We start from the raw sequence: 14,475 nt of genomic DNA on the forward strand, positions 1-14,475 counted from the left end.
TGCCTTGCATTGGCTGCCCATTTGTTTCCGCACTGATTTCAAAGTGTTAATGATGACATATAAAGACCTAAACAGTTTAGGACCTCAATATCTAGCAGAATACCTTCTCCCACCTAGCTCTACTTGAGTCACTCGCTATAGCCAGGAAAGACGGCTGAGGGGCCTAATGCCGAGAGAGGCCCAGAAAGAAAGAACTAGAAACCGGGCCTTCTCGGCAGTGGCCCCTCGACTTTGGAACAGCCTGCTGCCAGAGATCCACCTGGCATCCTCGCTGGATGTTTTTAAGAGCCAATTAAAGACTTGGCTCTTTAGGCAGGCCTTCCCTCCTGTCAATACTTGACTTTTATTTCTTACTTAGCTTTTGTTTATATTTTCCCATCTTGATTAATATTTTATTGTCAATTTAATTGTTGTTTTAACCATTTTATGAATAATTTTATTGTAAGGTGCCCTGAGTAGACATTGTCTATGCTCCGCCCACCCTACGCCTCAGTTCCGTTTTATCTGCCACTAATCAAACTCTGAACTTCATAAAGCTGATAAAAGTGACGGACAGTAGGGAGGCTGGGTGGGATGTGTGAATTCGTTGTTTTCTGTTGAAACATATATGGCTATGGGAAAAATGTGCCAATCGTAGCACCACTCCCATTATATCAGTACTATAGTCTTCTGACAGATATTTGTGATGTTTGATATGGCTGTATCCCTATTTCAAATTCCTTGCAGCATTCACATAAAGTATTCTATACTGCAATCATAATACTTCAGTATCATTTCCTGATAAATTAAATTTCATTAATATAACATTGTCATATAATTCCACCAAACCTAGTGGCACTTCTTAATAAACATCAATAAAACGGTGCTGCTGATTAGCTGAGTGAACAAGCACAAATATTTAGCGTTGTAGTTCATTGTTCAAGGACATTTTCCAGTTGCACTAATGAACAAAGTTACCTGGATATTGATCTTGGATGACACCCCTGCATTTGCTTGCATTAACACGCCATTGGTCTTCCGGGTTCTAAACATGAGGCCAATGTACCATGGTACAGAAATAGTGATATCAAGATCACTCCAGATGATGATGCTCTCGCCAGTAAAACGATGAGGGAAAGGCATGACTGCAATGGAAGACAAAGGTGAAAACAAACAGGCATGCACTTAATCATTTTTTTCTCTCTGTGTTCTTGGTAGTTGTGCAGTATTGGCAGTCTGGAAATGGGCAGATATAAGATATATATGGACTTATATAAAACTGATTGTGTGCAGGCTTGTTATCAGAAATATGCCAAGGAGAACACAAAATCAAGCAGAGATCCTTGCGAAAGCTGAGAACAGGTTCTAGTGCTCACATAATTAGGCATTGGTGGTATTTCAAAATCTACAGAAAAGTAGTGGTTACAACCTTGTAGTGACATCAGATGACACAATATGGCCTTCACAGATGGAATTACTACTTTTAATAAGGTGCTTTAAATATTATAATTTTCCAGGACAGGGAAGAAAGCATGTAGAGTTAATGTCAATCTATCTAATGGAATGCAATAAAAAATTGAGAAACAGACGAAACAGCAGACCCACTGGATTCTATAAACAATGGTCTCTTACAGAGCGCAGGGTTTTAGGGGCAGGAACCATGTACAGTGGTGCCTCAACTTATGAACGTCTGGACTTACGACCATTTCGAGTTATGACCAGCTCCAGCTGCAAAATTTTGCTTCGACTTGCGGTCGGAGCTTCAAGTTATAACCAAAAAAAGGCAGGGGAAAAAGGCAGGGAATTCAAATTGCTAACCGTTGGTAGGTGAAGAGGCTGCTTCTTTGTAGCTCTTTTGCCCCAACGGTTAGAGTGAGTGCGATCGGAGGAGGCTTTGGACTGCCTGGCAAGGTAAGGTGCTGCTTTCTGCTTTTTAAAAACTGCTCTGGATGGGTTTTGCAGGGTGGTGGGATTATGTTTCTATGCTGTGATGGGTCTTGCAGGTTTATTTAGTTTTTGGATTTCCCCCCCCATTTCTGATGGGTCTTGCAGGTTTGGTTGCTTTTTGAGGTCCCCCCATTTCCGATGGGTCTTGGGGGGGTTGTTTGCTTGTTGGGTTTTCCCCCTTTTCCAATGGGTCTTGGAGGGTTTGGTTGCTTTTTACTTTGCTTTTTTGCATTTCCAATGAGTCTTGCACGCTTTGCTTGCTTTCTGCTTTGCTTTTTTGCATTACCAATGGGTCTTGCACGCTTTGCTTGCTTTCTGCTTTGCTTTTTTTTTTTGCATTTCTGATGGGTCTTGCACGCTTTGTTTGCTTCCCCCCCCCCTTCAGCCGGAACGGATTAATCGCATTTCTGATGGGTCTTGCAGTGTTTTGGGTTTTTTGGTGATTTTTTTCTTTGGCTGGAACGGATTAATTGCATTTCAAAGCATTCCTATGGGAAATGGTGCTTTGACTTATGACCATTTCGAGTTACAACCGGAGTTCCGGAACCAATTAAGTTTGTAAGTTGAGGCACCACTGTATCAACAAGAGCTTAGAGGTAACATTATGAATAACAAGCTATCCCTTTCAAAACAATGGCTATAACTTAACAAGGGACATTTTTTATTCTTTTTCCTATGTAAATGTAACTCTGTATTTACTGTGACATCTATATTTCTGGAGGCATATATTTACTTAGTCTTGCTAAATGGTATAGGAAAAAATATCACACCTTTCATGTGCTGATTTGTCCTGTATCTTATGTTCTGTTACAGCTGGCAAATTGAAAGTAGCCACCAGCTTGTAGCATTCAGAGTTTATTTATTTCTTTAGGAAAAGCAAATAGAAATAACTCTGAAGAGATTGGGAAACTGAGGGATCATGGACTCTGGTGCTCTTCTAGAAAATTCACGTTTCGTAGTCAGTGCCTGGAATGAGATGGCTGAGCGAGGAGAGTAACACCAGTAACTGGAAGGGAGGAACACCCACAATTTATCTGTGTGAGAGCAACCTTCAAGGCCAAACCAGCTCATAACCTGGTACTGAGCTAACTGGGAAGATGATTTCATCTGAGTGAAGGGAGGGGGCAGAAAATACTCTTGTCTTTATGAATATTCAAGGGTACTCAATGCCTTATTGGGAGACTCTCTGCACAAAAGGCAAATGCTATTCTAGTCTGCATTAACAGAAGAATAGTCTCCAAATCATGTGAAGTACTAGTTAGTTCCTCCCTATTTGGCACTGAATACTGCGTCCAGTTCTAGACACCACACTTTAAGAAGGATGCAGACAAACTGGAACAGATTCAGAAGACAGCAGCAAGAATAATCAGGGATCTGGAAACGAAGTCCTTTGAGTAAACACTGAAAGATCTGAACATGTTTAGCCTTGAGAAAAGAAAATTGAGGGGAAATGTGATGGTCCTGTTGAAATGCTTGAAAGGCTGTAATACAGGGGAGTGACCAGAACTCTTCTCAATCATTCCAGAGTGGAGGACAGTTAACAATGGGCTCAGATTACAGGAGCAAGATTTTGGTTGAACATCAGGAAAAACTTACTAATCACTACAGCAGTATGACAATGGAACTAACCATGTTGGGAAGTGGAGAGCTCTCCAATACTGGAAGCATTCAAGAGGAAGTTATATTAAAGCCATCTGTCAGATATAATAGCTTGGATTTACCGTACCTTTCTCCTTAAAAGGAACCCTTCCAAATCCAGTTTTTTTTAATGATTCTCATGCTCTGGTATCACCTATAGTGCTAATTATGTCATGTAAATGTTAACAAGTAGCTGTGGAAGTTTGTAAATCTCATTATTTTTAATGTTAACTCCATGTGTAGCAGGAACAGCTGCTACTTCTCCAAAGCTTTTGCCAAATTGTACAACAAAGTCTGGTAAGCCTGACATAGAACAGTCTGTGTACACTGAATAACAGGCATGAAAAATGGCGCATGTAAGATTCTCACTAGCACTATGGGTCCATCAAGCTTTAGTCCCCAGACCACAGTAGATATGATATACATGAATTAAGAACTACCAGATGCTTGATCAACCCTGTTTTCATGGTCTCAGGGGAACTTCAAAAAGAAGGGTTTTATAAAGGATCTGGCAGGTCAAAACACATGGCTGGTGTGTCATTTACATTCCAGGTGTTATATATTTAATAGCCTCTTCAAAACATGGATTTGTGTGGTTTTTTAAAGTACTCAACATTCTACCAATTTCTACCACTTCAACTTCTGGTTCACCTTTCTTTTAACTGGCCAGAGTTCTCTTTTATTGACCTGACTTATTTCCCATTATGCATATTCAGTCCCACAGATGTATTATGGGAAGTAAGTAATTGGTTTGGGGCCTCCTGACAATAAAATGTCAGGAATAATAAAATGGGGGTTTTGGTAATTTTTTTGGCAGGAAAAGCCATTACATTATACAGTGTTATTCATCTGCTACAATTGGATTTATGGGAACAGACTGCAAAAGCGGACTAATAACATGATACTTAGCTTGAGCCAAATAAATTCTGACTCAAATCTTGATTGGACAGTAACTTGCTGTTAAAAGTATTTTTAAGTTCATTAGTTTTACAAGAACGCTAATGTTTAACCATTTTTGAAATAAATATAATGAAAGTGTAGATCATTTTTCTAAGCTCAATAAGATCCAGAGTTCTCATGGTTGAACACCACTTTGCTTCTACTAGAAAAATGACATCAGAACTACACGCTGACACTTCAGAACAATTCCCCTAGCACTTCAGCATCTGACATATTTCAACAGAACACAGTATGGTACTTTTGAGTTCTAGAGGTTGGGCTGCCATAAGGGTTTCCAACTCTGGAAACTCTGGATTTCTTTAGATGATCAAGATTTGGGTTTATCAGCAAAGAATCTCAAACAACTGATGTTAAAATAAAGTGGGCTGTGACTGTGTTTTCTGTTTCATAGTGCACTGTACTCCCTCAATTTCCTAGGAAGTACATTTTTTTTCTCAAATGAAGTACAATTTTTTTTGCACAGCTTGTTTTGGTGTATAATTTTGTTGGGTGGCAACTGGGATTAGAAAAGAGCTACTCTAGGTTGCCGTTGTATCACTGAATTTTTGTGGTGGCAAGGGGTGTGCTATTGGCAATAGGACTGGGTAGACTGGTAAAACTGATCCCATCCCCCAGGTCTGCCCTAGTGCCTAGAGTGATGTCCTAATAAATATTATGAAGCAAACACTCAGTTATCTGAGTGACAGTACTTTTGGAACAAAACAAAAAAAAATCATCCACACAGAAAAAGAGAACCAGTAAAGGTTTTTGGGAGACCTCCAGTGTTTATAGATGAACAGATTTATTTTTTTGGGGGGGGGATTGCTTTTTAGAAAAGGGGAAGCCAAAGAACCTAATGATTAAGCATGTGCAGTGACCACAGAATGCTAAACAGAATAGTGTGTATATATGTGGAGGATGGGAAATTGTGGATGTGTGAGAGAATGGAACTATATCTAAATAGAAGCACACTACAACATTTTCATTATCATTGTCATCTTAGAAATGCAGAGCTGGAAGGGACCCTACAGATTTTGTTAACCGCTTCCACTAAATTACTGATTTTTGTGAAGTATATGGATATGGCTTGTGTTACTAAGAAGCACTCTCATTTTAAGTGTCGCAACATGAAAACTGAAAAAGCTTGGCTAGTGTCTCACTAACAGAGCAGGCACTGTAGAACATTGTCCAGAATATGCTGTAATCTGCCAGGGTTACAATGGATAATGTACAGGCCAAGAATTCCTCAGCAGAAGATTTAGTGTAGAATGTGTTCTCTGATAGTGGACGTTTTAAAGACAGTGATCTACAAGATGGCACAAAAGGTTCATCAAATGTTACCTGCCGTCAATCAGCAGGCATTCAATCTGTACCCTGTCAAATGGGATCTGATGAACCGTACTTAAGAAATTAATGTAGATTTGTTTTCTGTTAGCATACCTTTGCAATCCAGATGTACAAAGAATTATAAGTTTGGCTTTCATTTTTTCAGTGAAGTGCTGATTTCCTGCATTAGTGGTTTGTCTACTGGATACAGCATGATAACTTGTATGTACCATAATTCTCCATCATTCACAAACCTATTAAGTCAGCATAAAATGTCTGAAACTTGTTCTGTGACTCCCAATGACGTAAAGGCTATCAGTTCAATTGGAAAGACAGTTAACTTGATTTGAAGACTGAAGTACAATTAGTTATAATTGGCATGGCCAATATCCTGTGGCAAGTCCTTCACCCCCACTGTATACATTACACTGGGTGTGAAGGATTTGCTATAGGATATTGGCCATGCCATCCAGATACTATGAACCATCAAATTCTTGTTAAAGCCTATCGTCTAAGAAGCTACAAATCCGGTAGTTCAGAAGCTGCCTCACAACAATTAAAATTTGCTCAAACATTACAGGATGCATTAGACAGTGAATGGGGAAGATATCAGTTGCTTACCTTGTTCACAGTTTTTTCCACCATATTGCAGGGGACACTCACAGGCATAAGTATTCCATTTGTTCACACAACTGCCTCCATTCTGACACCAGTTGGTGGTGCAGTAATTCTTCTGAGCCAGGCAGCCTTAAATTCCAAAAGAGATGTTTTTAGCTCCCGGATGGTTCTGCACCTACACATCGATTCTAAGAAGATGCTATCGGTTATTGTATTTCTTAACCTTCTGAATGGTTGCACATGTGCTTGTGTACAAAGGAATCAGGTACGAGTCCAAATACAGGGGGTTGGAAAATGAGCTCTGCACTGACCATAGTGTTTTTGCCTCATCCTTACCACCGCCACTCCTGGACAATTCAGATTTGAAACTCCTAGGTGTTCCTGTTTTTAAATCAGTAACTTACACGAACAAGAAAGTAAACTTGGAAGCTGTAGGACACGGACACAAGCCCCTGCATCAACTTAAAAAATGCTTGGGTTATGGCAGGAGAGTGTTGAGGGCACAGGTAGAGGTGAGTGAGTTAGACTCAACAGTACATGCATAGGTACTGTTAGGAAATTTTTAAAAAACTGAACATGGAACACATTCAGACATAAATCTTACAGCCACTCCAAAGTTTCTACTTCCTTGGCTAAATAAACAGTTTTGTTGGCAGACTTCTCAGTGAAACAAAAATATATCTTCCTCTCCTTTCCTACCTGCCATGTGGAATTTATACCTGCATGAGTTCCATTATTGGCTATGAAACTGGCCATGTCAATTGGCTTGTTGTCAATTGAGAGGTTTCTCATACAGCCAACAAACTGTCTGTTGTGCACTGGAAAATCTTCAGGCAAGTTTGGAACTCCTCCAAGTAGCAAAGGGCCGGTAAGATCCAGAGACCTTTTAAAAAAAAAAAAGGCAGATATCAGACCTCATTTATTTTGACAATTTATCCCATGTTTCTCATCACACAGAAGTGTTACGGTATATGGAAGGTCAATTCCATACCTCCACTAGGCACTCAATCATAAGTATATCAAACAAAATAACAATGCACCTGGTTGTAAATTAAACCCTAAAATACTCTCCATTATATATAACTGGTTTTATTTAGATTTTTAATTTTTTTAATTTATTTTTGCTAATGAATACTTCTGCCACAGATGAAAAGGTCATCTCTGTCTTTTTGGTATTTTAAAGAGTTTAGCTGTAATTTTTATTCAACTTCCCTGCAATTAAGAGATTACATTCTCCTTCTAGACAGTATTTTGTTGCAGTGTTCTCTTATATTCATTTCCAGAGAGATATATAGCCAGGTATCATTTTAAAAAACTTCAAAATTTTGGGTTAATTCCAGTGTAAATTCTTCTATTTTTTTTAAAATTTGCTTTAATACTCAAATAAATGTTTATAAATCTTTGACAGGCTGTGTTTATTGTTACTTACAACTGTTTTCTCTAGCTCAACTCTATTTGCTTCAGTCATTCAATTAACCTAAGTTATTTAAACAGGACCTAAACTAAAAATCCTTCATTTCATCAGAAATATCTCATGACATATTTTATATGCCGTTTCTAACCGAATTAGGTATTTAACTCAATCATTTTCTTCCACGCTGACTTCCCTTGTACTTTAAAATCCTATTTTCTTCTTGTCATTTTCATTATTTCAGAACCTAAGAAGGTTTTTTTTCTATTTTCCTTTTTCAATCTTACATCTTCAAACTCTAGAGTGCCTTTTTATTTAAAAAAAAACATGTTCAAGAAATAAAAACAGTTCAATGGTTACAAGGAGATGTTTAGCAGAATGGCTTCTATAAATGACACAAATTATCATATTTTTCTCCAGATCCCTATCTGCTTCCTCAGAAGAAAGGCTCACTGGGTGCAGCAAGCTGGATTTTAATGCATAACTGCAGTATCTTGCTTAGTACATATATGAAAGTAAGTTTACACTTTTTAGTGACCTACTCTAGGCATACATAAAATGGATGAGAGAGCTTCCCAGGGCATGTGTTTCAAACAGCTCTTGCATCCAACAGCTTAAATCCAACTTGCTAGTTCCACTCAGAGGAGACCCACTGAATCAACTATTGAACAATTAAATCAACCGTTCTGAAAATTCTATTAATTTAGCGGACAACATCCTGTTCGCCACTGGCAGAACATAAAGCTCCTCTGGCTCAACAGCATGGGATCTCCTGCGTCTGCATATGTTGCTCTTAGAATAGTGGAGATCCCTTTTCAGAACAGTTGGTTCAAGTGGCAAAAAATTACGAACAAACAAACAAAACAAATTAATCCCCCCCCCCCAAGCTGCTCATGCTACATCTGTTGCATGAGTGGTTTGAGTCTATCAGGATCCTGTTCAGTGGGTCTACTCAGGTTGAGATTAGCACTTGTCTTTATGTCTACGCAAGTATTATAAAACGTCGCAGCCTTACTTTTTTGAACCACTTTGTGTTCCCTGAGCAGCACATGAATAGTTTCCAATGAGGCTTCCAAAACGCACAGCTACCGCAGTATCGCAGTCATCCACAGTTACTACAGCCACCTTCTCCCCTGAAGGTCCGTGAGGAATACCTAATCTTCCTATGTTGGGCTTGCAAAACAAAAGTAAAACATAAAATCCTCACAAAATATAGAAGCATTTTACAGAGAAAGAATAAATATATATCCACCAATAATTTTAGAACAAACAAAATGTATAGCATAGGCATGTAGACATATTTTCCAAATTAATTTTGCCAAGCTAAAAATCATGAGCAAACAGTTTAAGATCTTAATTTTAAAAAATACCATAATTCGCAGCACCCTCATAATCATCCCACTGCATTGGATAATTATCAGCCATTCTACAGTATTTTTAAATAGCAATTACTGTAGTGATTACTGTATGGCTTTAGTTCAATGTAAGCTGCCTTGAGTCTCCTATGGAGAGAAATGTGATGCTTTGAGAGAAGAGGCATTTTTAAATAAATTCCAATTGTTCACTAAAAGCAACATCCCAAATAATGACTACAGTACACAGATAAATTCTGAGTTGCCTCAAGCTGTTCTTAAATCATTACAGATTGAATTCAGCAGGATTGCTATCTACAATAAGGGATAATATGAAAGAAAGGAAATAAAATGTGTTTTACTCTCCAGTCCCCAGTTTACCTACTAGTAAGAAACAGAGACTCCTTCATGGATTGCTGCCTTGTCATGGTGAAGGGGCTTGAGTAATTCAGAGAATCTATGGGCTATGCTGTCCACGGACACCCAAGACGGACAGGTCATAGTGGAGAGTTCTGACTAAACGCAATCCACCTAGAGCAAGCCACTCCAGTATCTTTGCCAAGAAAACTGCATGGACAGAAACAAAAGGCTAAAAGATATGATGCTGGAAGATGAGCCCCTCAGGTTGGAAGGCGTCCAACATGCTACTGAGGAAGAGCAGAGGACAAGTACAAGTAACTAAAGCTAATGAAGTGGTTGGGCCAAAGCCGAAAGGACGCTCAGCTGCGGACGCGACTGGAAGTGAAAGGAAAGTCCAATGCTCCAAAGAAAAATACAATTGGAACCTGGAATGTAAGATCTATGAACCTTGGTAAGCTGGGTGTGGTCAAACAGGAGATGGCAAGAATAAACCTTGACATCCTTGACATCCAGTGAACTAAAATGGACGGGAATGGGCGAATTCAATTCAGAAAATTATCATATCTACTATTGTGGGCAAGAATCCCGTAGAAGAAATAGAGTACCCTTCATAGTCAACAAAAGAGTGGAAAAAGCTGTACTGGGAGACGATCTCAAAAATGATAGAATGGTTTCAATATGAATCCAAGACAGATCTTTCAACATCACAATAATCCAAGTTTATGCACCAATCACCGATGCTGAAGAGGCTGAAACTGACCAATTCTATGAAGACTTACAACACCTTCTAGAACTGACACCAAAAAAAGATGTCCTTCTCATTATAGGGGACTGAAATGTCAAGAGGGATGTAGGGGGTCAAGAGATAAAAGGAACAACAGGTAAGTATGGCCTTGGAGTTCAAAACGAAGCAAGGCAAAGGTTAATAGAGTTTTGTCAAGAGAACAAGCTGGTCATCACAAATACCCTTTTCCAACAACACAAGAGCCAACTCTACACACGGACATCACCAGATGGGCAATACCGGAATCAGATTGATTATGTTCTCTGCAGCCAAGATGGAGAAGCTCTATACAGTCAGCAAAAACAAGACCTGGAGGTGATTGTGGCTCTGATCATCAACTTCTTATAGCAAAACTTAAGCTGAAACTAAAGAAAGTGGGAAAAACCACTGGGCTAGTCAGGTACAATCTAAACCACATCCCTTATGAATACACATGGAAATGAAGACCAGATTTAAGGAGCTAGATTTGGCGGACAGAGAACTATGGATGGAGGCCCATAACATTATACAGGAGGCAGCAACAAAAACCATCCCAAAGAAAAGGAAATGCAAGAAAGCAAAGTGGCTGTCCAACGAGACCTTACAAAAAGTTTGTTATACAACTTATATAATCCTGATTTGACCTATATATCTTTCATATTTTATTTATGACCATGGTCTAAAAAAGATTGCGAATGGCTGTCCTAAAGCACTACCAGATGAAAAACTGGTCTACTACTTTTGAGTATACCTATGAAACCCTGGCAACAACTGACCTGATGGCACATAAATTACATTATTATTATAATTTTTAAGAATGAAGAACCCTCCCCTTAAACAGATTCCATTCCTGCAGAATACTTGGTGGTAAAATTGACAAATTCAGAGCCGAGCTCATTAACCACCATAGCTAATGGGAGTGGTTAAAAAGTTACTTTTCCAGTTTCTGGTACAGAATACTGGGAAAACCTTTTGGAGCTGGTGCACATTTTCATCATAGAGCTAAGAATGTCAGAGAAGGCCTGGTAATGTTCTAAATTAAATTCATTTTCATTTCTTAGACTGGAGGTACAGAGTTTCAAGGCTTCTAATAGTGCAGCTATATTCCTATCTACTCAAAGTAAATCTCATTGGGTTTAGCTGGGCTTATTGTAGTATCCTAGTAGCTGTGTTAGAATTGCAGACTCAACAGTGTTTCCAATGCAAAATTCCTGTCGTAGTATGGTGTCAGTGAAAACGCTCAAATGAATGTGCATTAGATAGTATCGTTGTGATATAGTACAGTTCTTCAGTTGAAATGAACCTTTGTTTCATGCAAAGTAATAGAATAAGTACAGGGTCTCTAATTTATTTATTTATTTATTTTTATTTATTTATTTATTGTATTTATACCCCGCCTATCTAGTCATATTTAGTACTATTAACTGTATTTCTCAAAAGTAGTGTGATCCTGAGACATACCCCATTTATCATATTTAGGGTATATATCAATTCAGTTAATTTCTGTTAACTGGAAGTTGAGCCATGGGAACTGGTCTTCTTTCTTGCTAGGTTGAAAGGTTTCGTTACTTATCCAGGTAGCTTCTTCAGTAAGAGGAGAGTTGGTAGGAGATCCTTGATATATCTTCCACACTGGTTCACTTCCCCCTGGTCTCAATAGGCTCCTTAGAAGGACAAAGGACTGGACTGGGGGTGAAGGATAATCTCCCTTCTGCAGTCCTTCACCACCCATTGCCATGGGACATTAATGGTCGTTAACAATGGTCTTTCTTGTCTGTGTGGTCCTAATCTTTCTGGGGAGGGATGAAAGGGCAGAATGATAAATAGGAGACAGATTGTATCTAAGGCCTCCACCCCCACTTTTAAATGAGGGATTATCTATATGCACATGTATGGCCTTCCAGACCCCTCTCTCAAACCACCTATCTTCTGGGACCACAATCAGCAGTGTTCCTTCATTTGAAGGACAAAGGACACTCATCTGATAACCAAGATGTACAGTGGTGACTTGACTTACGAATGCCCCTACCTATGAACATTTCGACTTACGAACAGCTCCACTCGCAAAATTTTGCTTCGACTTGCGAGTGGAGCTTCGATGTAAGAACAGGAAAAGCAGGGGGGAAAGGCAGGAAATTCAAACTGTTGGTGGCGAAGAGGCTGCTTCTTTGTAGTTCTTTTGCCTCAATGGTTAGGGAAAGGGATGTGGCAGGGGTGGCCCAGAGCTGGGAGACTTGAGATGGACAGGGGTTCTTCGGCCGCTCGCCTCCCGGCCTCAGCGGAGGCAGCGGTGGCCAAACCAGCACCAGCGCCTGCTTGCTGGGGCAGCCACGTCGGTCCTTGCCGCTCCTTGCCGCTCTCCACCATTTGAATTTCTTGCTACCGGCCCGCGGAGGGCGGCGGCAGTCGCAGCAGTGGTGGCAGCGCAGGAGGCTTCGGACCGGTATGGTACTGCTTTTTAAGAAAGTTTTTGTTTTGTTGGTGGGGGGAGATTGAGGGTTGGTGTTGTTTTGTGTGTGTGTGTGTGTGTGTGTGTGTGTGTGTGTGTGTGTTTTGGTTGTTGTTGTTTTTTGCAGTCCCAGTGTGGGACTTCCTCTGTTTATTTTTATTTCAGTATTTTTTTTTAAATGCTGTAACGGATTAATTCCGTTACCATGCATTTCAAAGGGAAATGGTGCTTCGATTTACAAGCATTTCCACTTACAAACATATTCTGGGACGGATTAAGTTCGTAAGTCGAGGAACCACTGTACTCATTTTGCACCGAGAAGATAAGTGAAAGAAATCCAGTTGCCATGACTCAACTTCCAGATAACCACACCTGGATGACTGAGGGTCTTCACAGATAAATTGATTCCTCTTGGATATAAAGTTTAAAACTTTATTCTCTAGAAGTTTCTGAAAAGCTATATCCTGGTCTCAGACTATAGTAACAGGAAATGTTTTTTTCCCATTTCCTGAGTAATAGGAAATGTTTTTTATTCCCTTCTGTGTTCATTGTAAACTATAATCTATCTGCTCTTCACATAAAGAGCCTGACACATCTATCAGGTGACACCTAGATTTAGACCCCAGAAACAGCAGATCAGGAGATAAATCTGTCTCTGTATGTGAAGGGATCACATGCTCAGATCTTCCGTAGTAAAACAGGATGCCAGGGAGATAATGATCCTTTCCCTTGACACCTATGTGTACTACAGAATACATGGTGTGTATGTGTATATGTAAAATTCAGTCACAAACGTCACCTACAGTCTGCTATGGTCCTAAGCAGAAACAAATTTACACCCTTACCTGCTCTTTGTAACAACCAAACCTCAGGTTTATTTTATGGATTATACAGAATAGTATAGTTGGGTACATTAGTAACACTGGGAAACACAATACTTAAATGTGAGGAAACTGATCTTTCCTCCTTAATATTATAAATAAGCACTAAAGTTGACACAATATATTTAATAATTAAAATTGTTTCTTGTTAGTAAACCAAGGTGTTAGTGAGGGCAGAATGCAGAGCCTAGGATAGAATCCAGATTTGGAACAGAAGTTATATCAGTTATGCTACAGTACATATAGCATTTCAGGATATGGAATTCTTTTTAACCACTGAAGTACCTATAATATAATCCTGGTAAAAGAGGATGTAAGTGCATTATCCCTGGGGTCCAGAAAGGGCAGATTAAAATTGAATTTTGGATGGGCTGCAGACCAAGAGGTGATTTATTGCTTGAGGGTACTCCTGGATTTATCCTTTTCACTTAAGGTGCAGATATGGGATGGAATGTTTACTGGTGCTCCAGCTGCAATTTCCTCTGGGCAGGGACAGTGTAGTGAGAGCAAACCGTACTCTGGCACTATCATCTTTGGATTACTACAATGGGCTGTACATAGGACTGATTTTCAAGCCAGTTTGACTAAGCAATCATCTTGGGACATGGCACTGAGATAAACAAACAAACAAACAAACAAACAAACAAACAAACAAACAAACAAACAAACAAATAAGGCATAGTGTTTGGTATTATAACTTGGTATTAAATTATTATTATCATTATATTATAAAAACAATCAGCTGAAACCAAACCCTTCTAAAAACACTGCACCGTGCCTTCCACTTAAACAATAGAGAAGCACAGAGAAAG

The 14,475-nt window shown here is 39.3% G+C and overlaps 1 protein-coding gene across 4 annotated transcripts in view; it reads right to left on the reverse strand.

Moving 5' to 3' along the window:
* Window positions 1–14,475, reverse strand: part of CELSR1 (cadherin EGF LAG seven-pass G-type receptor 1) — a 201,886-nt gene that overhangs the window by 54,615 nt on the left and 132,796 nt on the right. For all 4 annotated transcript variants that reach the window (XM_078394390.1, XM_073000625.2, XM_020797002.3 and 1 more), the window contains exons 6-9: window positions 8,874–9,031; window positions 7,167–7,330; window positions 6,451–6,576; window positions 958–1,124 (exon numbers count right to left, since the gene is read on the reverse strand). In XM_078394390.1, the coding sequence (XP_078250516.1) occupies window positions 958–1,124; window positions 6,451–6,576; window positions 7,167–7,330; window positions 8,874–9,031 (615 nt within the window). The remainder of the gene's footprint in view (window positions 1–957; window positions 1,125–6,450; window positions 6,577–7,166; window positions 7,331–8,873; window positions 9,032–14,475) is intronic.

The sequence above is a fragment of the Pogona vitticeps genome, chromosome 5, assembly GCF_051106095.1.
Source record: "Pogona vitticeps strain Pit_001003342236 chromosome 5, PviZW2.1, whole genome shotgun sequence".
In the NCBI taxonomy this organism is placed as follows: domain Eukaryota; kingdom Metazoa; phylum Chordata; class Lepidosauria; order Squamata; family Agamidae; genus Pogona; species Pogona vitticeps.